Raw genomic sequence first — 26,467 nt, 5'->3', positions numbered from 1 at the left:
CCTGTGTCTGTGTGTAGCTGGGATGCTGGGGCAGGGATTGCACATCTCATCCCTAGAGCAAGCTTATCTGAGGTCGGGAGCACTCAGCCCTCCTTCCGCAACCTGGATCTCCAGGACTGCAAAAGGTTCTCTCACATTCGAGGTCAGGATGGGGGACAGGCTGAACCTCAGATCCACAGGCCCTAGGATGGGCCCCTCCGTCTTCCCTCCCACGCAGCTGCTCCAGAATTGTGGCAGGAGGGGGGTGTCATCCTGCTCCGGAAGGCCCATTGTTTCCCTCTCCGGCCTGGCAACACCGAGTTCCTCTTAAGCTGGGGTCAGAGAACAGACTTGGGTCCCCAAGGGGAGCAGGGCAGGCGACAGAGGCCGGGCCCCCTTCACTCTATTGGTGAGAAGGTGCCTTTGGGGTCAGGGACAGAGCTCTGGGGTCTGGCCAGGAAGAGCGGGCTAATGCGATAAGGAAAGGCCAGGAGACTTAAGGATGCTCCAGGCCTACGAACTAGCGCTACCCCCACCCCCCACCCCTTAGCTGTTTCCTGCTCCTGGGCCGTCTCAGGAATGATAGTGTTTGTGCCGTCCCTCTGTTCACAGGATCCCAGGACTGCGTTCAGTTCATTAATTCTTTATTGATGTGTGATGACTCCTTCCCCTCCAACCTCGCCACCGCCCCCCCCCCCCCCCCCCCCAGTCCGTAAATACTAGGAGCAGCACCGAAAAAGGAGAGCACCAGTGAGGTCTATTCACAGGGGGCTGGGGGGATAAAGGGTCCGGCCCAAATGTTCAGGATTCAGATATGGGTAGTGAGACGAAAGTGGGATTTCAGGGTGTGGCAAATTTTCACCAGAATTGGGCCAACAGATGTTCAGTTCCCTAAGGGGATGCTGGACCGGGTTTAGGCACGAGTGAGGGCTTCAAGTCCTTGGGCCGACCGGGAGGGAGGGCAGTCATCAGGGTAGTTCTTGACTCGAGGGTCCTCAGACCCAGACCTTTCCTGAGGTTGGAGCAACCTGGGGCCCTGGCGAGGACCGGGCTGGCCGCGGCTGCGGGTTGCGCCGGCGCCGGTAGAGGGCTCGGCTGTAAGGCACGAGGCAATCGGCCAGGCGGAGGCGCAGGCAGAGGCGGCGGTAGCTGGCCAGGGCAAGCACGAGCAGCGGCACGAGGAGCAGGAATCCAGTGACCAGCAGGGCTGTGAAGCCCGGGTCCCGCAGGTGCGCGGTGCAAGGGGGTGCCTGAGAGCGAAGGAACTGTGGGAGGAGAAGCGGCGTGAGGCCCAAGCCAAACAGCCCGGCCCGGCGAGGCTGTGGCCCACAGACCCCGCCGCCACCCTTCCCCGACAACGCGGGCGCATGCTCACCTGGGAGTGGCATAGGAAGCCAAAGCCTAGCATGGTGACAGCGGGCAGCAGGATGGTCCCCAACACCAGCGCCAGCAGGAGAAGGTTGAAGGCGGCCACCAGGAGATTCTGGGCCGTGACCAGCACAGCGCAGGCCCAGCAATCCAGGGGGTCCCGGGGCTCTGGGCCACCGCCGGGAACCGGTCGCTGCGCCCCGGGGACATCCGCCATGGCCCGCCTGGCTCCCTCCCGCCTGGGCCGTGGCCCTTATAGTCCTCTTTCCTGCCCCTCCCCCGGCCCAGCCTCTCCCCACCCCCCCCCCCCTTATCCTGGAATGCGACTCCAGGATTAGGCACCCCCCCATACCAAGGAGAGACCGGAGCTCTGGACATTCCACAGGCGCCTCCGGGGAGGGGCTCCCCTAGCTGGGGTCTGCGCAGTCCTTCCCCATCAATCACGGTCTGCCCTCCTCCCAGGGTTCTCCCTGCTACCACTAGCACGTTACCGAAACAGGATTTTTTTTTTCTGATTTTATTTTTAATATTAATATTCTCACACAAAAATCACCGAAAATAAGGGTAGGGTTGGGAAGACCCCTCTGCCCCTGGGGCAGAAAGACAGTGCAGTGCGAGGGGGCGGGACTGTAAATCCCCCACCCCTCCGCAGCCCCAGCGTGGAGGAGAAAAAAAAACAAAAAACCGACAAAACGAAAATAGAGCCCCAGAAACTCATCCCGGGGTGTCCCTGCCCCAGTGAGGCCCTGGCCTGGGCTGTTTCACGCTTAAAAAGAAAAAAGGGGAGAGTGGGGTGATGAGGGGAAGGTCCGTGATTTTAAAATTGGCCGGGGCTGGGAAGGACGGGGTTCCTTTTCCTCATAGTTCTCTTTAAAACTTTAAAATTTTTTCATTTTTTTTCTTTTTCTTTTTTTTTACAAAATACCATTTCAGTTCCCACTTCTTCCCCTACAGTACAGGAGTCGCTCACCCTCAGGCGTGGTTGGGGTCGGGTCGGGAGTGGGGGACTGGTCCGAGAAAGTGCAGGACGTAGGGGGAGGGGAGCGGGTTTGAGCACCATGAGAACCCGGCTGGAGCCGCGGGCGGGCGGGTGGACGGGCGGAGACGGTCGGGCCGGGCCCGGACACACACTAGGGCGCAAGGAAAGCCCGGCAGCGGGCGGTCCCTGGAGGGGCGGGCGGGATGGCTTGGGGTGCGGGAGGTCGGGTTTTCCCAAAAATGAATAAATAGAGGTGAGTGGGACTGTTATAAATTAAAAACCAAAAAAAACAAAACAAAAAAAAAAAACCCAGAAAATACAAATCATAACCAAGTGAATAAACAAGAGACATGTACAGGGGTCACAGCTAGCACTGGAAGTAAAAAAGGTTCGGGGGAGGGGTAAAGCCCATAGAAAGAATCTCATTAAAAACCTCGGCTGCCGTAACGTCTATGTACATACGCGAGCCGCGTGCGTCTGCGCCGGGCGGGCGGGCGGGCGGCTGGCAGGCGTGAGGGAACCCGTATGTGACCCCCGCCGCCGCCGGAGCCTGGTCCTTGTGTCTGTTGCTAGAAAGGCCAAAGTCGGTGAGGGGAGGCGCTGGTGGGCGAGGGGCTGCCAGCCCCCTCCCCCGTCTCCCATTTTTTTTTCCTTTTTTTCCTCATATTTGTTTAAAAAAAATTATTTTTTCTTAATAAATTAAGTGAGGGGAGCTGCCAATGGGGTGGAAGGGCTGGGCCCGACCCCCTTCCCGGCCAGAGGCGGGACCTAGGTCCAGCCCAGGCGTGTGCTGGTGGCCCCGCGGCGCCCGCAGGGCGGGCGGGCGGGCGGGGCGTCCGGCCTCATCGCGACGTGCTGGCGGGGGCCTGCGGGAGAGAGCGGGCGGGGCTCAGGGGCGCGGTCGCCCACCCCCGGGCACGCCCCGGCGCCCCCGTCTGTCCCCGCCTGCCCGTCCGCCCGCCGCGTGGGGCCCTCACCAGCGTGAAGGCGTCATAGGCCTGCGCCAGCTCTTCGGTGCGGTACTGCTCCAGCACCACTACGCCCTGCAGGCCCGCGCTGCGGCGCCGCGCGCATGCCTCGCAGTGCACCAGGTACGTGTTGCGGCTGCCGTTCTCGCTCGTCACGAACAGGATGTTGAACACCTCCACCTGCGGCGGGGAGGGGGCGGCGGTCACAGAGAGGGAAGCCCAAGGACAGTGCCGGCCCCCAGGGAAGCGGGGACGGGGGCACTCACGTCGCACTCGTTGCAGTAGTAGGCGGGCTCGTCCTTGACCCGGCCCTGGTAGGCAATTTTCTTCCCGGCCCGCACCAGGCTCTCCCGCTGCACCTGGCAGTGCTTCATGGACTGCAGGAGGCAGAACCTGCGGGCAGGGCGAGGGGATGATGGGGCGGGCCGGGCCTCCCGGTCACCTCCCGACACATGCGTCACAGGAGAAATTTCATGTACTCAGACTCCGAGAGAACAAAGCTTCCAGGGCAGGGGGCCTTGTCAGACGACCCAGCACAGCAGCCCCGCAGGACTGACCCGGCGGAGAGGTGGCTGGAGGAAGGGGTGGAACCAGGAATTGTTCTGCGGGCCAGGTCGGATGGGGATGGGCTCCCTCCCAAACAGGGCCCTCCCTCACTTGATCATCTTGAACAAGTCGGGGTCGCTGATTTTGACCGTGCGAGCCACGTTCCAGGACACGTGAATCATGGGCACAATGGATTTGACATTCTTCACCTCATTCCACTCATATCGTTCCAGGGCCAGCTGGTACTGATAGGCTGCAGGCCAGAGAGGATCACAAGTGACCAACAGCTCCAGCCACTTGGGCCGCAGCCCTGGCGCCCTCCAAGCGACCCCTCTACAGGGCTCACTCCCCAGGGACCCAGCCCCTCACCGCTGAGTGGCTCACCCCACCACCTGGCACCACTCTCTCACCGGTGAGGGGCCCCACGTTCCAGGCGATGTTGTTGCACCAGCCAGTGGCCTGCACCCAGTGCACGGTGCCCGCGTTAATCCACACCAGGTCTCCGGGGCGCTGCACGAAGCGGTACACAGGGATGTTGGAAGCATAGAGATCATCCAGGATTGGCCACCAGGAACCCGTCAGGTAGTCCACGCCGTGCCTGGAGGAGAACCACAGAGTCAGATGGAAATCTGGGGATCCAAGGACAGGACGTGGGGGCTTATCTAGTTGGGGAGGAAGGTGGCGCGCACCGGTCGCAGAAGGCGCTGATAGTCTCCCAGTAGTGCTCGTGCACCGCGAACCACTCGCAGTCACCTGGGCCAATGTTGATGTTGACCGAGCAGAAGTTGTTGTTCTCTTGATGGCCTGCAGGGGGCGATAGAGAACTGCACGGTCAGTGGGAGCTGAGCCTGCGTAGCGCGATGAGCCCGCCCTTGGGCGCTCATTGGTTTAGAGAGGAGCGCCAGCGGCAGCACTGCTAGGAGCGCACCTGGCGTTCGGCTGCCGGGCACCTTCATGTACAGCTGCACCGTGTTCATGCCCAGGATGGTGTGGCCCACGTGGCTCAGCATGTTGCCCGTGGAAGTGACCCGCATGAAGGCGGGCAGCTTCAGCAGCTCCTGCAGCTGGGGCTTCCACCTGCGGGGGCGAGGGGGCAGCCAGGTGAGCGACTACCTGGACTTTGCCGACCGGTTGGCATTCCCGCCCCAGCTGGCTCGCCTCAGCCCCACTGACCGCTTAGCATCGGACAGGTCGATGTTGGTGCCAAACTTGATGATGTGATGGTTCTTCGGGTCTGGTGTGTTGCTGCAGGAGTGAAGTGCACAGGTTGGTGGGGAAGTGCAGGGAAGGGAAGGAGTCATGAACGGCAGGGGCAAAGCATCCTACCTAGGAGGGGTTCCTGTGGTGCTGTCCGGCTCCTCTGACTCCTCGTCCTCACTCTCCTTCTCCTCCTGCTCGGCCACAGGGGTAGGCAGGCCTGGGTCAGCCACCTTCCTGGAGTCTGCCCACCACAACCAGGGCTCCAAGTCCCCTGATCCCACACCCCCTGCCTCTGCCTGCATGGGCAGCTCTCACCTGCAGGGATTCCTGGAAGGATGAAGCCTGATACTGCGCGTACTTGGCGATGGTGGTGTGGGAACGGGAGCTCTCACAGGGCCAGATCTGTCGTGTACCCGTCAGGTCCCAGTTCTCATCCGAGGGCTGCTGCACCTGGGTGCGCACCTCCACCGTGTGCTCCCCACTTGCCTCCACCAGTGTCTTGGTGGAAAAGAGGCCCAAGTCTGCAAGGGAGGGCGGAGCAGGGAGTGAGGCCCCAACTCACCCTGTCCCTTCTTGCTCCTCACACCTCTGACAGGGTGGACACAGGCTTCTCAGAGCTCGATCCAGAAAGCACAGATGAGAACCCTAGCCGCTCATGAAGCTGGGAGGGTTGGCCCTCCCTGACCTGGCCTTTACCTGGATCAGAGCCAACCCCCTTTCTCCCCCTGCTGCTCGGTCCCAGCCCCTCCCCCAGAGTCCTCATGTATGCATGAGGCCACACACGCAGAACACTTGACACAGTATATGCTCAATGAAGAACAATTTCTTTACATTATCACAGGATCCAATGAAAGTTTTCTGTCAAGTGAAAGCTTAGAATTTGCTTCAAGTAAAAGTGAAGGAAGGGGAGGATATGTGGGTAATGGAGAGCTACAAGTATAGAAAAAACAAGACTGATTTTACAATTCTGTATGGTTTCCCTTTACTTTTGTATCTGTTTGAAATTGTGCACTATAAAAAGTTGAAAAAGACGAAAGCCCTAAACCACGAGGCTTCTCAGGTTTTGCACAATCTGTATTCTTCAGATCCTTCATCACCAAGAAAACCAGAAATGACTCTTAACCAGATCCTGAGATCCCTCCCCCTTTCCACTTGCCTACCGCTGGGTTCAAACAGATGGAAGGGAAGCCTGAAGTCAGCTGACCCCTCACTCAGAGCACTCGTCAAATACGGCTTACATGTGACTGAGGAGAGCTCACTATAGCTGTGGTCCGGTCTTCCAGAGGAGGGACCCTCAGAGGTCCCTGAAGTCCCAGATCCTTGCAGCCCTCCCCACACCTTTCTACCCACACACTCACTGAGCCGCAGGGAGCCTGCCAGGCCCCGGATCACGGTGATGGGATTTCGAGGGTCTGTACAGAACTGCAACAGCACCGGCGAGAAGGCATCCCGTTTGCTTTCCAGCTAAGGGACAACCAAGGAGACAGGGCTGGGGTCAGAGCCCTGTCCTAGGCTCAGGGCACCCCAACAGCCCAACCCTGTCCTAAAATTCACAGGCAGGGGCGGTTTTGAGCATACAGGGCACACGTACATAGATGCTAGGTGTGGGTGGGTTGAGTTTTTCCCGGGGCAGCTTTTCCTCAGTGTTGATCTTCGGTTTCACAGACTGGGCAGGGGACAGGTAGGACTCTCGAAACTTCCCTTTCACCTTGGCGTTCCTGTGGAAGGACAGCGAAATTATTAAAACACAAATATTAGCAGGCTGGGTAAGGGGCCCTCCTGCCGGGCCAGGCCAGGCCAACACCCTCCTAGGTGACAGCCCCCAACTCACTTGCTGGCACGCACAACGTCAGCAGCGCAGTGGCTGATGGTGAGGTCTGCCATCCGCAGCCTCCGCTCTTCCACCTCGGAGGCGATGAAGGTCTCCTTGTCACCGCTCTCTACCTTGATAAGCCGGATCTTCAGCTCCTTGGGGGGCCCTTCACTGAGCGAGCGCAGCTTCAGCATGTCAGCCCGGCTGACCCCTGGTGGCCCTGGAGCTTCCTCTCGAGCCTTCTTCCCAGGGGCAGGGGCTGCTGGGGGTGTGGGCTGGGCAGAAGGGGCAGGGGCCGGTGGAGGGCCCGGAGCTGTGGGTGGTTTGGCCTTGGAGGCCCCACCAAGATCCGGCCGGGCTTTCTCCCGACCCTGGATCTCTTCGCTCTGCAGATCCAGGTTCCCCAGCACCCTGCGGCTCTTTTCTTTGGGGGCCTTGGCCTTGGCCTTGGCCCTGCCCTCACGGGGCCGCCGCCCCACACTGTCCTTGCAGGCCCGCCTATGCCGCCGGTGCTCTTTCTGGTGTTCCTTCTGCCGCCGCTTGCTGCTCCCAGGTCCTGCAGCGGCTGCCACCCCAACACTCTCCTCCTTGGCCGGAGGTGGAGGCAGCAATCGCTCAGCTCCACTGTCCACTGCGTCTGCTGTGTCCACCAGGTCTGCTGGGTCTGTGGCGCTCCGGCCTACCCGCTCCACAAGGGTCTCACAAGCCCGACTGATCTCTTCTAGCACCTCAGACTCAGAGCGAGCAGGGGGCAGAGGCAGGGGTGGGGGCGGCGGGGCAGGGGCCATGGGGCCTGGGGCTGGCTCTTCGCTGGCCCTGCGCTCCCGGGTCCACGGCCCGCCTGAGGTAGAGAACTGAGATGACGAGGAAGCGGGGGGCTGCGGGGAGCCCTGGGCGCTCGGGGCCGCTGAGGTGGGCGGCGGGGCGGTAGCACCTGATGAGGGACCAGGGGAATACTGAGTGGCGGGCAAGGGCCCAGGCCGGGTGGGAACAGCAGCTCCAGTCCCTCGGTAACAGTACTTTTGTCCCTCCAGCACGGAGGCCAAGGACTTGAGCAGGCTGGCCGGGCTGGCTGGTGGGGGAAGCGGGGGTGGCGGCGGCTGTGGCTGGGGTGGTGGGGGGAACTTGGCTAGAGGCGGCGGTGGTGGCAGGGCTGGTGGCTTCTTCTCCTCTTCCTGGGTGGCCGTGGTGGTGGTGGTGGTGGTGGCAGCGGCGGTGGCAGCAGTGGTGGCTGGGGCTGTGTCGGTGGGGAACGGAGGCTGCAGAGATGCAAAGGGCTCCTTCAGAGGAGGCGGGGGGACAGGGACTGCGCCTGCCTCCTGTTGTTGCTGCTCCTCCTCCTTGCGAATAGATTCATCCAGCATCTTCATGATATTAGCCAGCCCATCAGGTAGGATCTTGAATTCAGCTGGCTCCTCAAACTGGTCCTCCAGAGGGGTAGGGGGGAAATCAAAAAGTCGAGGGCCTCGGGCAGGCAGCTCCCCCACCCTGGGCGGCACAGGCTGGGGGGTTTTATTCAGGGGGCCTGGGGATGGCCCCGGCCCCACCTCGGGGGTCTTTGGGAAGGAGACCCTGGGCCGAGGGCTCTCCGGGCGCCTGAAGCTTCCTGAGGTATTTTGGTGGCAAGAGGAGGGAGGGGCTGAAGGCAGGGCAAGAGTCATGGGTGCAAGGGGTGGGTCCTGGGGGCTCAGCGTGGGGCTGGGGGGCCGGGGAAGGGGGTCCATACTTCTGGCCAGATAAGGAGGTGGGGGGAAGGACACAGGCCCAGTAGGGCTGCTGCTGTGGCTGCCATTGTTGCTGCTGCTGCTGCTGGTGGTTGGGGGAGTGGGAGGGGTGTGCGAATCCTGAGTGCCCACAGAAAAGCGGGGGGCCGGATGCCCCAAGAAGCCCTCGCGGTGGGGAAGTGGGGGAGGGGGAGGGCGGGGGCGTCCCTCAGCCCCAAAGAAGAGCTCCTCTAAGATCTCTCCATCTTCACGAGCTGCCCGGCAGGCTGGGCCCTTCAGCCAGGCAGGGGGGGGTGGGGGGCGTAAGAGGCGGGGACAAGAGGGTGGAGGAGGCGAGGCGGGGCCAGGTGGCAGGGACAGGTGGGGAGTGGCAGCAGGAGCCGCCAGGAAGGGTTTCCGACTACTGTGTGCCGAGGGCCCCAGGCGGCCTTGGTGAGAGGAGACCTCCAGCGCGGGCGTTTGGTAATGGTCAGCGCCGGGCTGCAAGAGGAGCAGGGCCGAGGTCAGAGGGCTGCTCCAGGCACAACACCCCACCCCCCGCCACCTGTGGCTGTCACTCACAATGCCTGGGCTCGGCTCCACGCCACGGGGACCAGTGTTGTTGCTGCTGCTGCTGCTGCTGGTGGTGCCGGGGAGGCCAGGGGGCCGGGAAGGGGCGTAAGGCACGCAGGCGGTGGTTGCTGCTGGTGAAACGCTGGAGTCCATCCGCGACCTCTGAACTCTGCTCTCTCTAAGGTCACTTCCGGGGGGACGGGTGGCAGGCGGGCAGCCATGGCTCTCTGCTCCTGGGGGGCGGGGGCCTGGGCCTGGGGGAGCAGCCGGGACCAGCCGGTGGCCAGGGGGATGAGCAGGGTAAGCCGGAGCCGGGTATGGATATGGGTGAGGCAGCGAGTGCCGCTGCTCCTGTCAGTGAGAAATGAGGATGCCGCATGAGAAATGGAGAACACGGGGACCAACCTGTAGCTGAGAGGCAAGTGGCCACAGAGGGGAGCTCACCTGGCGCTCTGGGGGTGCTAAACCCTTGCGCTCGGGGCCCCAGGCGTCTCCATGAAGGGTACTCCACAGCCCTGGCTTGGTCAGCTGAAATGGAGGGCTGGTGGCTAGGCCAGGCAGAGGTGGGGGAGGGGGAGGGGGTGGGGGTGGTGGCAACGGTGGTGGAGGCAGCGGCAGCCCTGGGGGAAGGCCCGTCTGGAAGAAAAGAGAATGTGAGAGGCCCACTCCTCACCCCAGCCCTGCCCGCCCACTGCTGACCACCCAGGTGCCAGCGTACCTGCTCAGAGCTGCAGCCTCTCCTGCGCTTGCCGCCAGGGCTGAGCCCCTCCTCCCCCGAGGGGCCTGAGAGTGCTGCGGGAGGCACAGGCTGCACCACTGGGGGTTCAGCGGCTCGTTTCACTGGGGGACCCCCCCGCTTGGCCCCGTAGTTCCGTTTGTGCTAAGGACAAAAATGAGAGAAAGAATGGCACAGGCGCAGACCAGGCTGGCCCTCGTCCCTAGCACACCCAGCCCCAGCCTCACCTCAAGGTGCAGCAAGTTCCACACTTGCTCCAGTGGGGGCAGGACCTTGGGTCGGTGCTGGCAGGACCCAGCGTGAAAGTTCCAGAGCTGGGCCTGAGAAGGTGGGGGGAGAGTGCAGAAGACAGGGCAGAAGCAGATGTAAAATGAGGGCCCTGAGTCAGAACTCACAACCCCAGCTCCGTGTCCCGCCTCATCCCACCTGCTGGAGTCGGCCGACCCGGGGGCCCAGCTCAGCCAAGCTTCCTCCGTATCGAAGGGCGCTGTGGTAGCAGCGGAGAGCCTCCTCACTGTCGTGCTCGGACTCGTACAGCTGCCCAAGCTGCTCCCACAGCCCTGGCTGGGCTGGCTCCCGGAGCAATGCCTGCACACAGCCGTGCAGGGACTCCAGCTTCCCATGGAGGGGTCTTGGGGCGGGTGTCCTACAGAGCAGAAGGGGAGGGGAGGTGGTGAGGCTTGAGGAACAAGGCCCAGCCTTACCTCCCACCCCCAGCACCTTGCAATCCTCACCCACCCTGGAGCATAATACGGTTTGTTCGGGTGCCCAGAGCTACTGCCGTGTGAAGGGGGTAGGGGAGCAGACAGTGGAGGCTGCCCGAGGCTGGCAGAGCACCTGGAGAGAGAAGAGCTCTGTTAATCTACAGCAAGGTGGAACAATCCTGTCTCTGTCTACCGAGGGAAGAGGAAAACTGTGAGAAAAAAAGAGAAAGCAGCTGAGGGCCACACTGAGGCCCACCAGACGGACAGCAGAAAAGAGGGATGGCACCAGATGGATGACAGAGGCTGAGGAGCAGAGATGGGAAAAGAAAAGGAGCGCCTGGAGGCAGAGACTAAACAAGTTCTCACCTGCCTCCAGGCAGCCATGCGCTCCGAGGAGGGGGATGGGGCGGGCAGGAGCTCCAGGCCCCAGCACAGCTCAAGCCCCCAAGGGCAAAGGCTTCCCGTGCAGTGCGGGCCCCTGGAGGGTCCACTGCCCGATGCATCCAGCCTAAATCAAGGAGAAGAAATGATGATCCTACGGGGGACAAAGACTGAGTAGTCGGTACACACAGCCGACTCGGGCCCAGTCTTCCCTTACCAGGTCAGCAGTGGCCCCAGGAGCCCTGGAGATAGGGCACGGCCCCCTGCCCCAGCTCCCTGGGGCGATGGTCCCGCTCCAGCCGCTCTGACAGGAGTGCCCACTGCTCCCAGAGAGTCGCCCAGGGCTTTTCACAGCCAATTCTATGGAGAGGAGAGGAAAAGGAGGTGAGCTGGCCAGCACACAGTCGGGGCCGCCGGCTGTGGCCCTTATAGGTCTCTGATCTCCGCAGAGATGATTATCCCCAAGGAGCGGTCCACCTGGCCTATGGAACCCTCGGAGGCCCAGAAGAGTGGAGCACACGGGAGGGCAAGCCGGGGTGAAGGGGTGGCTGCGCAGCCAGGTTTCCAGGCGGGAGCCCCGGGGGCCGAGCTGCAGCGCAGCGGCCGCTTACCCGGCCTCCGTGGGAGCGTCCTCTCCCGGCGTCGGCGAGCTCCGGAGACCTGACCAATCACAGGATTTCCTCTCTCCCCAGAAAGCCAATCATCACCCGTGTCTCCGCCTCAGTAACAGCCTGGCTGGGACCAATAGGAGCAAGGTTAGCCCCGCCGCTGCCGGGGGAGGAGGGGCGGCGGAGCCGGTCAGACGGGCTCTGCCCGGGGTGACCCCGACGTGACCCCGCGGCTCCCACCTAGGGTCTCCATCTCCAAGCTGACACTCGACCGGGCAAGGCAGGCGGAGTCTGCGACCCATGCGGGTGAAGGCGGCGGGTCACACACTCGGGCCAGCCTGGAGCATGGAGCTACCCGCAAGTCCCACGCGCCGACAGAGTCGCCAGTAGTCCGCGCTGGACCGCCCGAAACGCCCCCTGCCCCGCCGCCTAAGACGAAAAGCTGGCACACGGATGCACAAGGCCGACATAGGCGTCACTCCCCCTCCTCACTTCATCTCGCCCAGCCTCTGACCTCCCCACCCTCTAGGAACTGCTTAGGGCTGGCCACTCAGGGCAACTTCTATGGCACACAAACCCGCCCGCGCCGCGATCTGCGCGCTCCACCCCCCACCCCTGACCCCCATCCCAAAACATGGTCAAGTCCCCAGCTTCATACCCAGTTCCTCCAGCTCCACTTCCCCCGGCTCTGTAGGTCTTCAATACCAACCGACCCCCAAAACCAAAACCCCCCTCTAATCCCCCAACTTCTGAGAAGTCGCGCACTGCGGTCCCGAGTGGCCCCTCTCGCGTGGCTCCCGTATCCTCTATGCCCTTACCCGCCAGGGCCACGCGGTTCCCCACGGCCCACGTGGCCCCCGCCCCCCAAGGGAGGGGGGATTTCGGGGGTTGCCCGTGACGTGGCTACTTGCGCAGCGGAAGCGGCGTGTGTAAGAGTACGGGGGGGTGTCCTTCGGGAGGGAGGAGGGCGGGGCCCGCCAGGCGGTGACATCACCCTTGTCCCACTCTCACCGCCCACTCCCTTAAAGAACCCAGAACCCGTTTCACTTCCTCCTTCACCCCGCCCCCCAACCCTTTCCCGTCGGTGTTGGCTAGACCCACGAAGGGAGCAGCGCTCCCATTCCTGGGCACCTTCCCTTTAGCCCCAGTTCTTCCTTCTCGCCTCTCCGAGCCCAGGATCACGGTTCCCTCGCCTCCTCCTCGCCTACCCGGCGTCCCGGCAGGTAGGAAGCCGGCTCCGCTCCAGGATCGGTCCATTGAGAGTCTAGAGTACAAAGAGCTGCGAGAGGCGAGTGTAGAGTACAAAGCGGCGGGGGCGGGGCCAGCGCTCCAGCTGGAGCTAGCGCCGGGCAGGAAGCCGGGGGAGAACGCGCGACTAGGGGCTGGGGGCGGCTGGAAAGTTCGCCTTCGCCGAGAGAAGTCTGCCCTGTGGGGAAATTTCCAGCCAGCCCACAAGGGCAGGCAGGTTTCTGGTGAAAACAGTCCACCCTCCGCAGGGCAAGGTCATCTATTTGCACGCAAGCGCTTGGACCCCACAGGTCCCCGGCGAGTCCTGGCAGGCGCTGGGTTCTGCGGACCCTTTCAGCGATTTACGCGGAGTTTCGGTCAGAACTCTCTTCTCACCAAACAGCCTGTATGTCAGTTACCAAGCCCCGGATCAAATACAGCGGTTAACTGCGGTCAAGCATAGCCCTGGCCAGTTGCCCTGACCCAAGTCCTGGGACTCATGGACCAGACAAGGGAAAACGGGGAACCGAGGGTCCGGACATCGGAGGAACAGACCCCCGACTGGGAAGTGGTGCCGAGGGCGCTGCCAGTTACCAGGAAATGCAACTTCCCCTTCTGCGATGATGACACTTCCCCTCTACCACTTCCCCTTTCCCACGGGGAACTGACTCAGCTTTCCCTAAAACAGCCAGTGCCGTCCTCCAGCTCCTTTCCACCTCTGTCCACAAACCCCTACGCCGGTACTCGGAATACAACAGCCCTCTCTCGAGAACAAAAACTTCCTGTACACTAAACACTCACTCACTCTCGCCGACCACCTCGGGTCCTTGTCCCCACCCGGGACCCAGGCGCCTGACTTCCCACCCGCCTCCAATACAAAGCCCTCCCTCGCGGTCTGATTCAGGCTTGGTGTGGGGGAGCGTGAGTCACCCAGAAAACCTTCCCCTTATTCCCACTGACTCAGCCCCCGCCTCCCTGAACACACACAGACACACACACAGTCAGAGGCAGACACAACTCAGCCCACACACCGCTCCCCACCGGTCCCGCGGAATTTCCCCTCTCGTCTTCCCTCACGACGGCCCCTCCCCGCGCCGGGCAGCCCCGGCGCCGCGCTCACACCTGTTCCCCAGCGGCCGGCAGCCGGCCCGCGGTCCACTCTCACCTCCACTCTCGCTTTGGGGTAGGAATAGCCCGCCCCGGCGCCCGCTGTCCGTACTAACCCAGGGGACGGGACAATCACTAGCAGGCACAGACACCCACAGGCTCTTCAAACACAGATGAGCGGCAGACGCACGCGGCCAAAGCCAGGCTGGAAGGACGGTACACTTCTGGGCAGGCATTCCAGCCTCTCCCGTCGGACCCACAGTCCTGGGAGTCAGCCGCTCCGAAAGGGTTAACTCTTCTCCTGCCGAGGCCACGCCCTCTCCATCCGGGCACTCCCGGCTAAGCCCAGCCCCGCCCCCTCCATCCGGGCTCTGGACTCGGGGACTTTAACCGGCCCCCCCCTCCCCCTAGAGCCCTGAGAGAGACCACTCTATCAATCACACCCACTTAACTCTCTGGGCGCGAGGCTGGAGGAGCCGCACACCGCTCCAGCCGTGCGGGATGAGGGGCCAGCCGTGAGCACGCAGATTCACGTGCCGGCCAAAGACAAGACCCCGCAGATAGGGTATTACCGAGCAGGCCGTCAGCAGGCACGCGGCACGCGCGAGGAGGTGGAGCCGGCTCGGGAACCCTGCCGCGTCCCGCTCGCTGTCAGGCCCCGTTCTGCCTGGCGGCAGCGAGGGGTTACAGCTCGCTTCTTACCTGGGGGAGGGGGAGGCGAGGGGAGGGCCGCCGGCTGGGGCTCCGCTGTGACTCAGCCACCCCGGGCAGGCCGCCCGCTCGGGATTCCCTTCCCCAGCCTTCCCCCGCTGCTGGCCCCTCCCCGCCCCTCACCGAGAAGTGACAGTGCCGGCCCCGGCCCGCTGTGTGTCACTGCGAGCCTTGTGTCTGCCTCTGACTGGACCGCTGTGTTCACCAGTCTGTCTGACAAGGTCGGCAGTGTGTGGGCCCCGGTGTCTGTCTTCGTGCGCACCTGCATATCTGCTCATCTTGTCTCCTTCAGTCCTTGTCTGACGCGTTCCTGTCATTACGCCTGTCTACATGGTCTGTGTGTCTGCCTGGCTCCTGTCTCGGTCTTTTGTCTGGGACTGCCTCTGCATCACTTGCGTGATCACGTGTGTCTCTCTGCACATGCCCTTCTGTGTTTGCCTTCATGTTCCTGAACAGAGTCAGGGAGACACTGGAGCAGGCTGACCCTGCTGACTCCTCGCCCCACTCCCCCGCATCGTGACGTCTTGCTGGATCAGTGAGCCTTCTGTTTTGAGTCAAGTATTTAGAGGTTTGCCTGCCTTCATTTGTGGAGCTTCCTAGGTGGTTCAGTGGTAAAGAATCCGCCCGCCAGTGCAGGAGATGTGGGTTCGATCCCTGGGTGGGGAAGACCCCTTGGAGGATGGCAACCCACTCCATAGGCTACAGTCCATGGGGTTGCAAAGAGTCAGACACGACTGCGGGCACAGGCACTGCCCTCATTTAAGTTACGTCCTATTCTTCAACAACTGTGCTTATCCTCCCAGCTTCCTGTGGCTCCCATTGTGATGGTTAATTGCTAGCATTTAGTGAATACTTAGTACATACCAGATACAGTGTTAAGCACCTTATAGACATTTTTAAAAACTCCTCTCTAGAATCTGACGTCGTACTACCCCATTTTACAGATGAGGAAACAGGCTCAGCGAGGTTATATAACTTGGTCAAGTCCTTTAGTAAGAGCTAGGCTTCTTTCCAGAGCCGCCTTCTTACTGTTCTATAATGCCCCTGTACTATTCCCTGTTGGTTTTATCCTCACAGGACGTTTCCGGGGTCGCCTGTCCCTCAGCTTTCCCCGGTGTTACCATCCCAAATGTCTCATGTCCTCTAGAGAAGATGTAGGTAGGAGGCTGTGCAGCATTTCTCAGAAGCCGTCAGTTTCTTGGCCATGAAGCTCACTCAGTTAACCCATTCAACGCAATTCCTCTAAGGCACCCCAATGTGCCAACCATCTTGCCAAACAATGAGAGATACACAGAAGGAAACTCTCTTAAGTCCCATTCAAAACAGTATTGCAGAGTAGTGGAGATGAACAACACGCACTTAAGAGAACTGAAGTCTCGAGCTTAGGTATAATTTCTTCTGCAGAGTGGGGGAGGGGGCGGAGCAGGGCCTTGGGCAGAGAACTGGCAGGAGGAGACAGGTAAGCAGAAGAGACAGGTTTTTGTGACAATGGCCTCCAGTATCTAATTCAGTTTCCAATCACCCTCCAGAAGCCAAGATGTTCAACAACTCTTACCCGGGCAAAGCCCTCCTCATTCCAAAGAGAAGAAAAAAAAAAAAAAAAATCCCTCCAGCTATCTTATCTCTACTTTCTGGCCTGCAAACCCCAGGTTAATTCAATAAGTAACCGAGTTGAGGCACTTGGGGAGGGGGTAGATTTTTTGGTGGTAGTTAAGAGGCTGGTGAAGTACAGGGATGAACCATTCACAGGCAACAGAGGGGAGCACCATAAATGAGGAAGACTGAACCACTCAATCACCACATGGTGGGGGGATGCTCAGAGTTGGACTGGACCATTCTGAGGAGTGGGCATAATCTAGATCATACCAATCTTTCTTGCATGGGGTGCAGAGTTGGGACTGTTGAGGGGAGGTACTGCATTGCTCAGGGCAGGACTTACCAGGTGGAGTTTGGTGTGCCCTGTCTCATTGGAACCAGTGTCCCAGCAGTAGGGTGCAGCAGACCACAGTGGGTGAGGTGGGTGGTACTACGGGGCTGGCATGGTGCCTGGGGGAACCTAAAAGAAAGAAGTCAGTTAGAGGTGGGACCTCCCAGGCTGGAGAATTTTCCTGTGCCCCCATCCCCTTATTGAGGAGAAACCTGGCTCTGGTGGTCAGATGGGATGAGAGAATCTGTTTCCATGGCAACCAGAAAAAGCCAATCCAAGAGCCTTCCCCTTTAGGAAACAGCCTGGACCAGGGAGTGAGGGCACATGCTCCAGCATTGGTGTTAAGTTCACAGTGGACACCCAGCCCATGATCCCTCTTCTGACTGGACCTTCCTGCTGAGAGTTCCTGGCCCCAAAGTAGTCCCAACCACCTCTGACATCTCACCCAAGTCAGCTTCAGTCCTGGCCTCAGGCTTGCAAATACTCTTCCTTCAGCGCTGCCTCCTCCCTAACCTTATCAAGACACCAGTCAACCCCACCCTCTGGACTCTGCCCCCTTGCCTTCCCCCAGGCAGGTGCAGGCAGGTCGCGTTGAGCAGTACAGGTGGCCAGACTAGATGAACGGGCCCAGCAGGGAGAAGCCTTCCTCCTCATCAAGGACTGGGACTCTAGGCCTGGGTCTGGAAGTGGCCTCTGCTGCAACCCTCCCTTCCATCCACCCATCAAGACCATATCCTGTTTCCCCATCACGTCCTTCCTCGCTGTGGCCCAAGAAGGCGATAGGGGCCCACTCCCTCCCCTCCTAACTCTCAGAGACAAGAAGGTAGGTGTCTAGGTCCAGGGCCAAGAATCAGGTATCCCTCCAGGGGTCACACCTGTCTGCCCTCACCTCAAACTCACTCCTCAGGGACCTGTTTTCTGCCCTCTTAGCCACAGTTCTCTGCCCTTAAGGACCCAGACACTTGGGCTCAGCATTTAGCCTCTCCACTCTATGGCTTTCCAGCCCCCATCCTTCCCCCTGCCCCAGAGACTCAGGCCACCAGCCCCCAGCCCCCAGCCTCCATGATGCAATGTGCTGCAAGCTGCTTCAGCTGCTGATGACACTGCCCCCAGGGAGTGCTATTTCTGACCCATGCAAGGCCCCTCACCTGGCCAGGGTAGTGGTCAGCTGCAGGCTAGGGAGGCCAGGCAGGCAAGGTCCTTCTGCTGGGGAAGGGAGCTTGAGGCTGGAACCCTCCAGGACAAGGACTCCCAGAATGTGAGACCAGAGAGTAAGTGTGTGTATGTGTGTGTGTGCAGTCTGTAGCATTTGTATATATGGTTATGTTGTGGGAGAAGGGAATGCTGGGGAGAGTCCAGCCTAGAAAATGGGGAGCGGCAGGGCTTAGGACAGACCAAGAGGAGAAATGAGGGGCGTCCAAGGGGGTCAGCAGGGTGTGTATGGGGTGTCTTGGACACCAGAGTGGGGGAGGGGCCAACAGCCATTTAAAGGGCCAGCCCCAGAGCTTTAATCCCTCACCAGTCCTGGCCCCAAGCCGGAGGCTGTAATTCATCTGTCCAACAGCTGGGGTGGGTGTGTGTGTAGTGGGGGGGCGGGGGCATGTGGACGGGAAGGGGGAGCTGGGGGAGGGGCTGGGGCTTTCTTGTGCACAGAGCCAAACAACAAAAGGGGGAGCTGAAGGGCCAGCTCCAGTGTGCCTGGCCGGCTGCTCACCTGCAGACCTGCCAGTGGCCCCCACCTGGTGGCTGACGGACTCGGTAGTTTAGACTCCAGGATTCTGGCCAAGGAGTCCCTGAGCCCAAAGGTGGGGCCCTGGAGAAGGCCCAGGCTGAGTGCCCTCCAGGCAAGCTGTCACCCTCCGTGCAGGTCCCAGCCGAAGCACTGTCCCAGACCTGGCAGGCCCTGAGACAGATTCTGCCTCAAATGCCCTACTCGCCAGCCAAGCCTCCCCAGACAAGGCCTGCCGGCTCCCTCTCCAGCTGGCCAAGGGTGGCAGCGGCCACACCAAGGCTGTCCCTTTAAATCATTACCACCCCTGATTGTGTGGACGAACAGAGGGCCCTGCCCCCCAGGCAGGCGGCTGGCCACCTCCCCCCTACAAGTCCCCAGAAATGTGAGGGCCATTTAAAGGGACAACAGACAGGCAGCCGGGTCTCTAACCGCCCCCGCCCCCACCCCAACACAGTCACAGCCCCTTTCGCCCGCAGACAAACAGCCCCTTGCCCCTCCAGAGGGCCCCCCAAATTCCGGTTCTCTCCCACCCCCTAGAGACTGCTAGAAGGAGAAAGGGGGCCAGAGTTGGGGGGCGGGGAACTAGGGGAGCGAGAAAAGGACAGGGACTCCCTCCTTCCTCAGAGCCCCAGGGGATAGATAGGTCGGAAGAAAAGCAAAGCCTAGAGAAGCGGCCAGACAGAGCCCCGAAAGGTGCCGCGGGCAGACCTGGGGTGCACAAGCTGTCGGCCGAGGGGAAGGGAGTCAGGCTGCACGAGACAGCGGCGCGGCCAGTGGGCGACTACCCCAAGTGGGGAGATGGAACACCGAGGGCCACGGGGAAAGAGGCAAGCCCGGGGGAAACGGGGAGACGGAACCGGGGAAAGGGGTCACAGGGAGGGTGTGGAGGAAAACCCGAGGGGAGGGCGAGCCAGGCCGGGGTTACCTGCTGGGTGTCTGTCCCCCGGCGGTGCCCCCGGAGTCCGGGTAGGGAGGGGGGGAGCAGCAGGGGGGGGAGTGGGGGCTGGGGGGGCGGGGGAGACGGTCCCTCCTCTGCCTCCTGGGCCTGCCCCGGCGCTTGCAGCCTCGGCCTCCCTCCCTCCTCCTCCCCGTCCCTGAGTCCCGGAGTCAAACAAAGAACTGTAGCAGGCTCTCCCCAACCCCCTCCCTCCTCCTCCTCCTCCTCCTCCTCCTCCACCTCCTCCTCCCCTCCCTCCCTCCCCACCAGCAGGCTCCCTCCTCCTCCCTTCCGGTCTCTTCCTTTAACTACTCGCCCCCCCAGCCCCCTGCACTAGTCTCTCTGCCCACCCACCCGAACCTTTTACACACCCCTCAGCCAGCCCTGTCCCCGCAAAGGAAACTGTAGAGTCAGTCCCTTGGCAAAATTGAAAGGCTCCAGAGAACATGGGAGGGGACTGGGGTCTTGCTCAAAAATCAAGAACCACAATACAATTATTTTATTTTCACAGCCAGAGGAATAGTCTTAGCTGTTTCTTCTCCAAGAAGGGGGAAAAAAAATAATCCCAAAGAAAGCAATACAAATCTGAGGAAAGCCCTCATCAAATAAAGTGCACAATGCAGGGGAAGCTAATCCCCAGCCCCCTTCCCCCCCACCGACCACATTAGCACACACTCCACTCCTCCCTGACCCACTCCTAAGGTCTTGGCCAGTTTGAAGCAGGCCTACCATCCAGAATAATAAAAATAACTGACAGCATTTAAAAATAATAAGCATTTCATGACAAGCATTCAGTGTACATTCTGTGCCAGGCACTGTGCTAAGTGCTTTGCATAAATTATCTCATTTTTTTCCCTATCAACTGCCTAGAAGGTAAGTATTGATATTTAAATTTTCCAGACTAAGAACAGGAGGCTCAGAGAGGTTGTGACCTTTCCAATTTCCTGTAGCCACTAAGTGGCAGAGCTGAGAATGGAATCCAGGTCTGATCTGACAACCCAAGCCCTAAAGGTACATGAAAAGAGAAACCAATTTTTTCCAATACCATAAGCAACCCCAGGACTTAACTCCATAGAGAAGGACTGCCGTAGCTATCAATTGAGTCCCCTTCCTTCAAGAGAGAGATCCACACACCTACACAGAATAAAGACCCTGACTTTTCAGTCTCATATAGTTTCTTGACCCGTTTCCTCACTGGTGGGGGTGGGGTGCCACTGATTAAGGTCAGGGTTGAGCTGGCGTCCAGATGTATACCCACAGCTCTTCTCCAGGGGACTGGCAACCACTCCCACTTCAACTCAATACAGGGGTGGGGACCATGAGCCTCTTGGCAATGCAGCAGGTGGGAAAGGAAAAAGACTGCTGGGAGGCTCTTTCCAGGGGGTACAGGGGGCTTGGAGGGAAAGCTCTTCTGTGCCAATCTAGGGAAAAGTAACCCAAGGTTCGCTTAGCCCAGCAAACGGGCAAAGTCCACCACACCACACCCGTGCCCCTCCCCCTCAAAAACTCCAGGCCAGGGTTTCCCACCTGCAGGACGCTAAGGCCAAAGGAAGGGAGGAGGGAGAAAGATGGCACGGGGCTGCAGCTGGACTGGGGGCGGAGGTTGTGGTGGGGGGAGGGGGCTGGAATGGAAAGGGGTGGAGGCCTCATCGCCTGGCAACTATCCCAGGGCACGTGCACGGGTGACATCATCCCAGGCCACCTTTAACACAGACCTTTGACCTCGAGGGGCGGAGAGGAGCCGCGGGCTAAGCTTCCTGGGAAATAGCCTCAGGAATTCTGGGAACCCAAAAAGGAGAGGAAGGAAGGAACCCAGGCGTCCCGCCCTTATCTTTTGCCCCCAACGCGGCTCCAATCCCAGGGACTCGGGCCTCTCGGCTCCTCCTCTCCGCCTCCAGCCCTGACCTCCCAACCCACATTTCTGACGGAGTCCCGACACGCCTCTGAGATACTGTGCCTTCTCTCTCCTGGGGGAGATCTCGCGTGGGGGGGCGGGAAGTGGGGGGCGGGGGCATCAGGTCCCGCGGGGCTCCGTCTCCCATCAGCGGGATCCCCTGTGCCCAGCCGGCCGCCAGCCGGAATCTGTCTGGGTCCCAACTCTCCTGCCCCTCCCCGCGCTGTTCCAGGGCGGAGTCTGTGGAGTTGAAATCAGGACACGGCGAGAGGAAGAGTTATATAACTGGGAGAAGCCGAGAAGGATGAGTGAGGACCGGGAGAGACAGCCTGAAAGGAGCCGAGGGGGGTGCAAAGAGCACCAGGGCGCGTGGGGAAGAAACGTTAGGGATGGGAAAAGATTTCGGTGCACATCGAAGGGGAGGAATTCACGCGAAGACGGGTTGTGACGGTCCGGGAAGAGTCACCTGGGACGTCCGGGGCTTCCCCGCAGTGCCCTTCCCTGCTGCCAACAGCAGCCGGGCCCGAGCGCGTGAAGCCTCGGGAAGGGGAGCTGATACTCGTTCGGTTCTTCTTGGGGAGACAACTTTAGTCAGAGCCCGGGACGGCAGCGGCGGAGCATATGGGGCCGGAAACCACAGCTCCGCCCAGCCCACCTGGGAGAGTGGGGCGCCAGCTGGGGTGGGGAACAGGTAGCTGGCTCCTCCCACGCCAGGCTGGGCATTAACTGCTTGAGACCCCTAGGAAGAAGGCTAGCGGACCCAGACGTCTGGGTCCCCAGAGGCTGAGAAGCGCAGCCCGGTACTCGTTTGCTAACCGAGTCTCTAGAAAGGAGAAAGGGGGGCGCGCGGCGACTCGCCGCGCAAGCGCAGGGTGGGGTACTCGGGCGCGTGCGGCGGAGGGAGGGGGGTGGGCGCGAGCGTGTGGGAGTGCACGTGCGGGTCCCGGGCAGCTCCCCGCTCCCCGCCTCCACCCCTCACCTCCCCTCTCCCTCTTCCTTTCGCTCTACGATGCCTCCTCCACATTGGCTGCCAAGGCCCTGATGTCAGGGGCAGCCGCTGGAGCGGATTGGGCGGACGCGCGAGTTCGGGAATCCGGCCCCTGAGTCTAGCTCTCCAGTTACTCTGGCAACAGGGCAAGCAACCCCCAAGAGGGATAGGGAGCGGAGCCCGTCGCCGCTCCTGGGTCCCGCCTCCCTCCGGACTCACGCCGAGTCCGTTTCTGTGGCAGCGCAGCTCGCGGCTCCCCGGCTTCCTTCTAGGGCTCTCTGTCTCGAGAACCTGGCGACCTGCCCTCGACCTTCGCCGCGGTCTCCCAGCCCCCCACCCTGCCAACTCCCATCCTAAGTCAGCCACAAGCCGCAGCCGACAGGAAGCGAATTTCCGTTGCTTAGTAACCTGCCCGCGTGCCCCCTCCCCACTATTTACCCCAGATCGGGGAGGCGGAGATTGAGCCCCGAGCCCCTCTCCCCCCCCTGCCCTTCGCCCTCCCGCCCACAGTTTCCTGTGAGGGGGCTGAGATGACAGGAAGTCAAACATGCACCTCAGCCCACCTTTCCCTTTGGCCCGGGCAGGGGGCTTCGGCTGTTTTCAAGGCCACATCCCCCACCCCAGAACCCTGAGTCGTGCTGTACGCGTCTCGCTCTCGCCATCTCGCGGCTACGTAGAGAAGGTTCAGTGGAGAAGGACCCGAGCTCGGAACCGGAGGTGGCAGAGCGGGGGCAGGACCGGGGATGGGGAGACTAGCGCGGTGAGGCCGAGTGCAGCGGGGTGAGGTGCCACGGAAGGGATGGGGCGAAGGCTACCGCTGGGAGGCCGTCGGGGATGCCGGTGTGAGAGTCACAGCTGAGGCTACACACCTCATCCGTGGGAAGAACCAAAGGGAGGCTTAACGCGGCCCCGGGACCTGAGACACATCCCTTTCTGACCACACCCGCCCTCAAAAAGAGTCCAACTGCAAACCCTGACCTTTAGTCCTGCCCTTCAAAGAGGGACCGCAGCGCCGCGCCCCCGCCCTAGTGTCGGGAAGGGGAATCCCAGCCCAAGAGGGACAGGGAGTCCTTTTAGGCCCCCCTCAACATCCGGAACCCAAGACATCTGCCGCCCAGTTCTTCCCTCACGCCGCCCTACCCTTTTCTAGAGGATCCAGAAGTCCTGCACCCAGTCATCTTCCCAGGGCCTCTCCAGAGACCCGAACGTCCATCCTCATCTCTACCCCTCCTGCGCCTCAGGCGTCCCGCCCACCCTGCGCCGAGACTGTTTCTCTCTTTCCAGACGCCCTTGCGGCTCCCCGTTACCTGGCTCTGGGGTGTCCCAGGTGTTCAGGTTCCCCAAGGTCGCCCAGGGGGTCGAGCGGCCCCCCCTTCTCCCAGGCCGGGGCTGGGGGGGCCGCTCCGCCCCGTGGCGCAGTTGGATTTTCCAACACAAACACCGCCCCCCCACCCCCCGCGCCCCAGCCCCGCCCCCTTCTCATGGTCCCGCCCCTTCTCGCCCCGGAGTCCCTTTCCCGGGCTCCGCCCCGCTTTCTGCCGGCCCCGCTCGCCTCTGCACAGGTGCCGAACGGGATGCCGAATGCGGGGTGCAGGGTTCAAGGTGCAAGGTACGGGGTCCAGCACGGATCCCTGACTGACAAACCCCTATTCCATTTGGATCACGCGCCCTTCCAAAGTAAGCCCCGCCCCACCCGATTGAGTCCTGCCCAGAGATTTAGCCACACCTTCTTTAGGCCCCACTACCCTGCCCATTCGCTGAGGCCACGCCTCCTCTCCCTCCCAAGACCTCCCACTTCCCTTGCTGCTTTCCCTATCCGGCAGCAGCCCACTGGAGCTCTCATCCTCCGTAAGGCCTGGGCTTCGTCCCAACCCCCCCCCCCCCCCGCCCCCCCAAGCCCCAACCATCCCATTGAGAGACTTGGGGCTTGTGGTTGGGGTGTTTTACTGAGCTGAGCTCCGATACAATTCTTCACGATTAACACGACTAGGTATTACCAGGGCCTCATCACGCGACAAATTCAGGCGAGGTCAAGGACTGAGTGAAGCCTAGCCTCTGTCCGAGGGACATTATCAGCCTTGGCTCCTGGAGTCCTCGACCCCCACCCCCCAAACGGAAAGAAGAGGAGGCCCTCTCAGTTATCCAGGCTCATGAGTAGAGCAGTGCCCCTCTTGATCCAATGATCAGAGGTCATGGTCCCAGAGCGGAGATCAATGCCAATGACGAAGGATGCGCGGTCTGAGCTGCCTGCCCGGTTGGGATAGTAATAGCAGGGACAGGAATACATGCCTGCAGGAAAGGAGAGCCGAATGAATCAGGCCCTGGAGCCGCTGGAAGAGCAGGGCAGGAGCAGGTGTGGGGGAAGGGTGGGGTGGAGGCTGGGTTAGGATGGAAACTACGGAGGGGGCAGGCAAACTAGGGAGGGGGCAAACTGTCCCACCTTTGGCACTCTTCTTGCGGCTCTCAGTAGGCCGGAAGTGGATGGTGGGCATGAGGCAGACAAGCTGCATGGGCTCTGCTTCCACCAAGCAGGAGTTCTTCCGGTCCCAGCCAGCACCCTCCAGGTATAGACCCCGAACCCAGACACCATCCTGGGAAGACATGGGGACAGGTTGGGGGTAAATCCAGACCCTCAGTTGCCAATGCCCCCACCCCTGTCCTTCCACCTCTCTCCTCCCCCTCCCTCTCAACCAGTCGTTTCCCACCTTTGCCCCCAGCCCCTCCTCCTCCACCAGACTCCCCTCTGCTCAGAACCCTAAGCACATGTGGCACCCACCTTGGGTGGATACACTAGGTTGCTGTCATCCACAGTGGAAACGATAAACTCCCAAGAGAGGCTGTCCACTGAAATCTGGAGATTGAAGGTGAGAATAAGGGAGGATCCTCCCACACACAGAGAGAAGAGCAAATACTTATCATCAGTATCCGTTCCCATCACATTTTCCATGTGGCTCACATTGTTTTGGCGAGCTGAAGACTGCAGCACGGCAGTGAGGAAACCAGTGGGAAAGGTGAAGCCAGAGAGCCAGAAGATCACAGGAGGCCGTGCGCGGCTGGCCCACATCTCAAACTGCTCCACACGCATGGCCAAGTCCCGGGTCCATGAAGCCAATGGCTTCTGTGAGGGGTAGGCCTGGAGCAGGAGGTAGTGTGTATTTATTCACTCACTTACTCATTCATTCAAATTTTTACTGTGAACACTTGAAGCAGATAGAAGAACATATGGTGTCAGCCCCTGTTTCCCCAAACCATAGTTCGGCAAAGCTCTCCAAAAGCCCATTTCCAGGAAAGAAGCATAAAATGACAACTATTAACAACAGCACCAGCAATACTAACCAGTTACCATTAATGAAGCACCTTTTAAGGTGCACAGTACCAGGAATCCTTGAGACATCCTTGGAGAAGCTTAGGAACTTGCCCTGGGTAAGTTTCTATGTTAATAACTTTGCAAAGTCAGTCAGTGATGGGCAGAGTCAGATTTCAGCTTGAACCTGTCTGACTCCAAAGCCTAGGCTCACTGCTTTCTGCTATAGGCTTCCCTAGGACCAGGAGGCTGTGGGTCCAGGGGTGAAAGGAGAGTTCATTGTTGGAGAAGGATCAACAGTGAAATAATCTTACCTTTCCCCAGAGCGGAGGGACATGGGCATCAAAAATGCAATTGAAAATCTCTTCCAGGCTGGTAGACATGACGATGAGGCCCTGGATGCCTTTCTCTAGGTCTGTCAGTGAGAAGCTGGATGGGGAAAGGTGGAGGGTTATGGACGGGATGGGTCTGGGAAAGCCATCCTAGGCAGGGCGTGAAGGCCTTTCCTCTTGCCCCCTCCCTGCGTTCCACAGAGCCCCACTTCCCCCCATCTCACAGGATGGTCTCCATCAGCTTGTTGTATCTCTGAATCTCCTGCAAAAGGACCACATTGAGTGGGGAGGGGTCCATAGCCAGTAGTTTTCGGGTCCCCTCATAGTCGATCATTTCCGGGATCTTCTGTTTCACATCAGCAGCCAACTCAAGGACCTGCCGAGGCGGAAGTGCTGAGTGCAGACCTCCCTTCCTCCTTGCTTTCCCTCCCCCAGGTGTCTGTCTGTCCTTACCTTCTCCTCCCGACTCTGGCCTCCGGCCCTGGTGGGTGTAATCTGGGGTTGCAGGGAAAGCAGAGTCTCAAAGAGAGTGCGTGCCTCCGTGATCTGGGAGGCCACGTCGGCATTGGGGTGCTGGCCAAAAGCCTCTGGCGGATCCATGCCAGGCAACATGCTTATGTACTCTTTGTACGAGGCCAGGCTCCCATCCTTGGGGATAAAATAGGTCTCCAACACTGACAACCTGGAGAGTCAGTGAAGAATTATCACCGCGCCTGGGGACTTGGGGCTCCCATGCCAAGCCAAGGCCCT

General features: G+C 60.6%; 3 protein-coding genes across 16 annotated transcripts in view; all 3 read right to left on the bottom strand.

Annotated features, from left to right (window-relative positions):
- Nucleotides 1–716: 716 nt before the first annotated feature.
- Nucleotides 717–1,613, bottom strand: TMEM88 (transmembrane protein 88). The gene is made up of 2 exons (XM_020869101.2): nt 1,355–1,613; nt 717–1,244 (listed from the first exon to the last, which is right to left on the bottom strand). The coding sequence occupies exons 1-2, from the start codon at nt 1,562–1,564 to the stop codon at nt 975–977; spliced, it is 480 nt and encodes a 159-aa protein (XP_020724760.1). The 5' UTR covers nt 1,565–1,613; the 3' UTR covers nt 717–974.
- Nucleotides 1,614–1,848: 235 nt separating this feature from the next.
- KDM6B (lysine demethylase 6B) lies at nt 1,849–23,514 on the bottom strand. Of its 11 annotated transcripts, none has more exons than XM_070479017.1 (24): nt 23,389–23,514; nt 16,543–16,659; nt 11,562–11,685; nt 11,168–11,310; nt 10,936–11,077; nt 10,604–10,702; nt 10,292–10,511; nt 10,093–10,185; nt 9,848–10,009; nt 9,574–9,765; nt 9,139–9,480; nt 6,872–9,057; nt 6,632–6,758; nt 6,399–6,504; nt 5,356–5,561; nt 5,167–5,231; nt 5,014–5,085; nt 4,769–4,917; nt 4,530–4,644; nt 4,251–4,438; nt 3,952–4,093; nt 3,561–3,687; nt 3,304–3,474; nt 1,849–3,192 (listed from the first exon to the last, which is right to left on the bottom strand). In XM_070479017.1, the coding sequence occupies exons 5-24, from the start codon at nt 11,070–11,072 to the stop codon at nt 3,169–3,171; spliced, it is 4,923 nt and encodes a 1,640-aa protein (XP_070335118.1). In that variant the 5' UTR covers nt 11,073–11,077; nt 11,168–11,310; nt 11,562–11,685; nt 16,543–16,659; nt 23,389–23,514; the 3' UTR covers nt 1,849–3,168. The 11 variants fall into 11 exon arrangements, with proteins under 11 accessions (XP_070335118.1, XP_070335123.1, XP_070335121.1 ...); XM_070479022.1 differs by having other exon boundaries at nt 11,562–11,681; XM_070479020.1 differs by lacking the exon at nt 23,389–23,514 and adding an exon at nt 23,222–23,309.
- A 494-nt stretch (nt 23,515–24,008) lies between these two features.
- Nucleotides 24,009–26,467, bottom strand: part of DNAH2 (dynein axonemal heavy chain 2) — a 107,731-nt gene continuing 105,272 nt past the window's right edge. For 3 of the 4 annotated variants that reach the window (XM_020869045.2, XM_020869047.2, XM_020869048.2), the window contains 7 exons: nt 26,171–26,399; nt 25,942–26,093; nt 25,700–25,814; nt 25,038–25,214; nt 24,858–24,932; nt 24,522–24,672; nt 24,009–24,370 (listed from right to left, as the gene is read on the bottom strand). In XM_020869045.2, the coding sequence (XP_020724704.2) occupies nt 24,216–24,370; nt 24,522–24,672; nt 24,858–24,932; nt 25,038–25,214; nt 25,700–25,814; nt 25,942–26,093; nt 26,171–26,399 (1,054 nt within the window). In that variant the 3' untranslated portion in view covers nt 24,009–24,215. Of the gene's footprint in view, nt 24,371–24,521; nt 24,673–24,857; nt 24,933–25,037; nt 25,215–25,699; nt 25,815–25,941; nt 26,094–26,170; nt 26,400–26,467 lie in introns of those variants that run through there. The other variant, XM_020869049.2, reaches the window with a different exon arrangement.

This window comes from Odocoileus virginianus, chromosome 17 (assembly GCF_023699985.2).
Source record: "Odocoileus virginianus isolate 20LAN1187 ecotype Illinois chromosome 17, Ovbor_1.2, whole genome shotgun sequence".
In the NCBI taxonomy this organism is placed as follows: domain Eukaryota; kingdom Metazoa; phylum Chordata; class Mammalia; order Artiodactyla; family Cervidae; genus Odocoileus; species Odocoileus virginianus.
The sequence above is the reverse complement of the archived record's forward strand: the minus strand, read 5'-3'. Positions and strand labels throughout refer to the sequence as shown.

What these genes read in the sequence shown, in the direction of transcription:
- TMEM88 (XM_020869101.2), bottom strand. Translation starts at nt 1,564, where the DNA reads ATGGCGGATGTCCCCGGGGCGCAGCGACCGGTTCCCGGCGGTGGCCCA. An exon ending in GCTTCCTATGCCACTCCCAG is followed by an intron (nt 1,245 to 1,354) that starts GTGAGCATGCGC and finishes CTCCTCCCACAG; the next exon opens with TTCCTTCGCTCTCAGGCACC.
- KDM6B (XM_070479017.1), bottom strand. Translation starts at nt 11,072, where the DNA reads ATGCATCGGGCAGTGGACCCTCCAGGGGCCCGCACTGCACGGGAAGCC. An exon ending in GAGGCTGCAGCTCTGAGCAG is followed by an intron (nt 9,766 to 9,847) that starts GTACGCTGGCAC and finishes CTTTTCTTCCAG; the next exon opens with ACGGGCCTTCCCCCAGGGCT. An exon ending in GACTTGTTCAAGATGATCAA is followed by an intron (nt 3,688 to 3,951) that starts GTGAGGGAGGGC and finishes CCCTGCCCGCAG; the next exon opens with GTTCTGCCTCCTGCAGTCCA.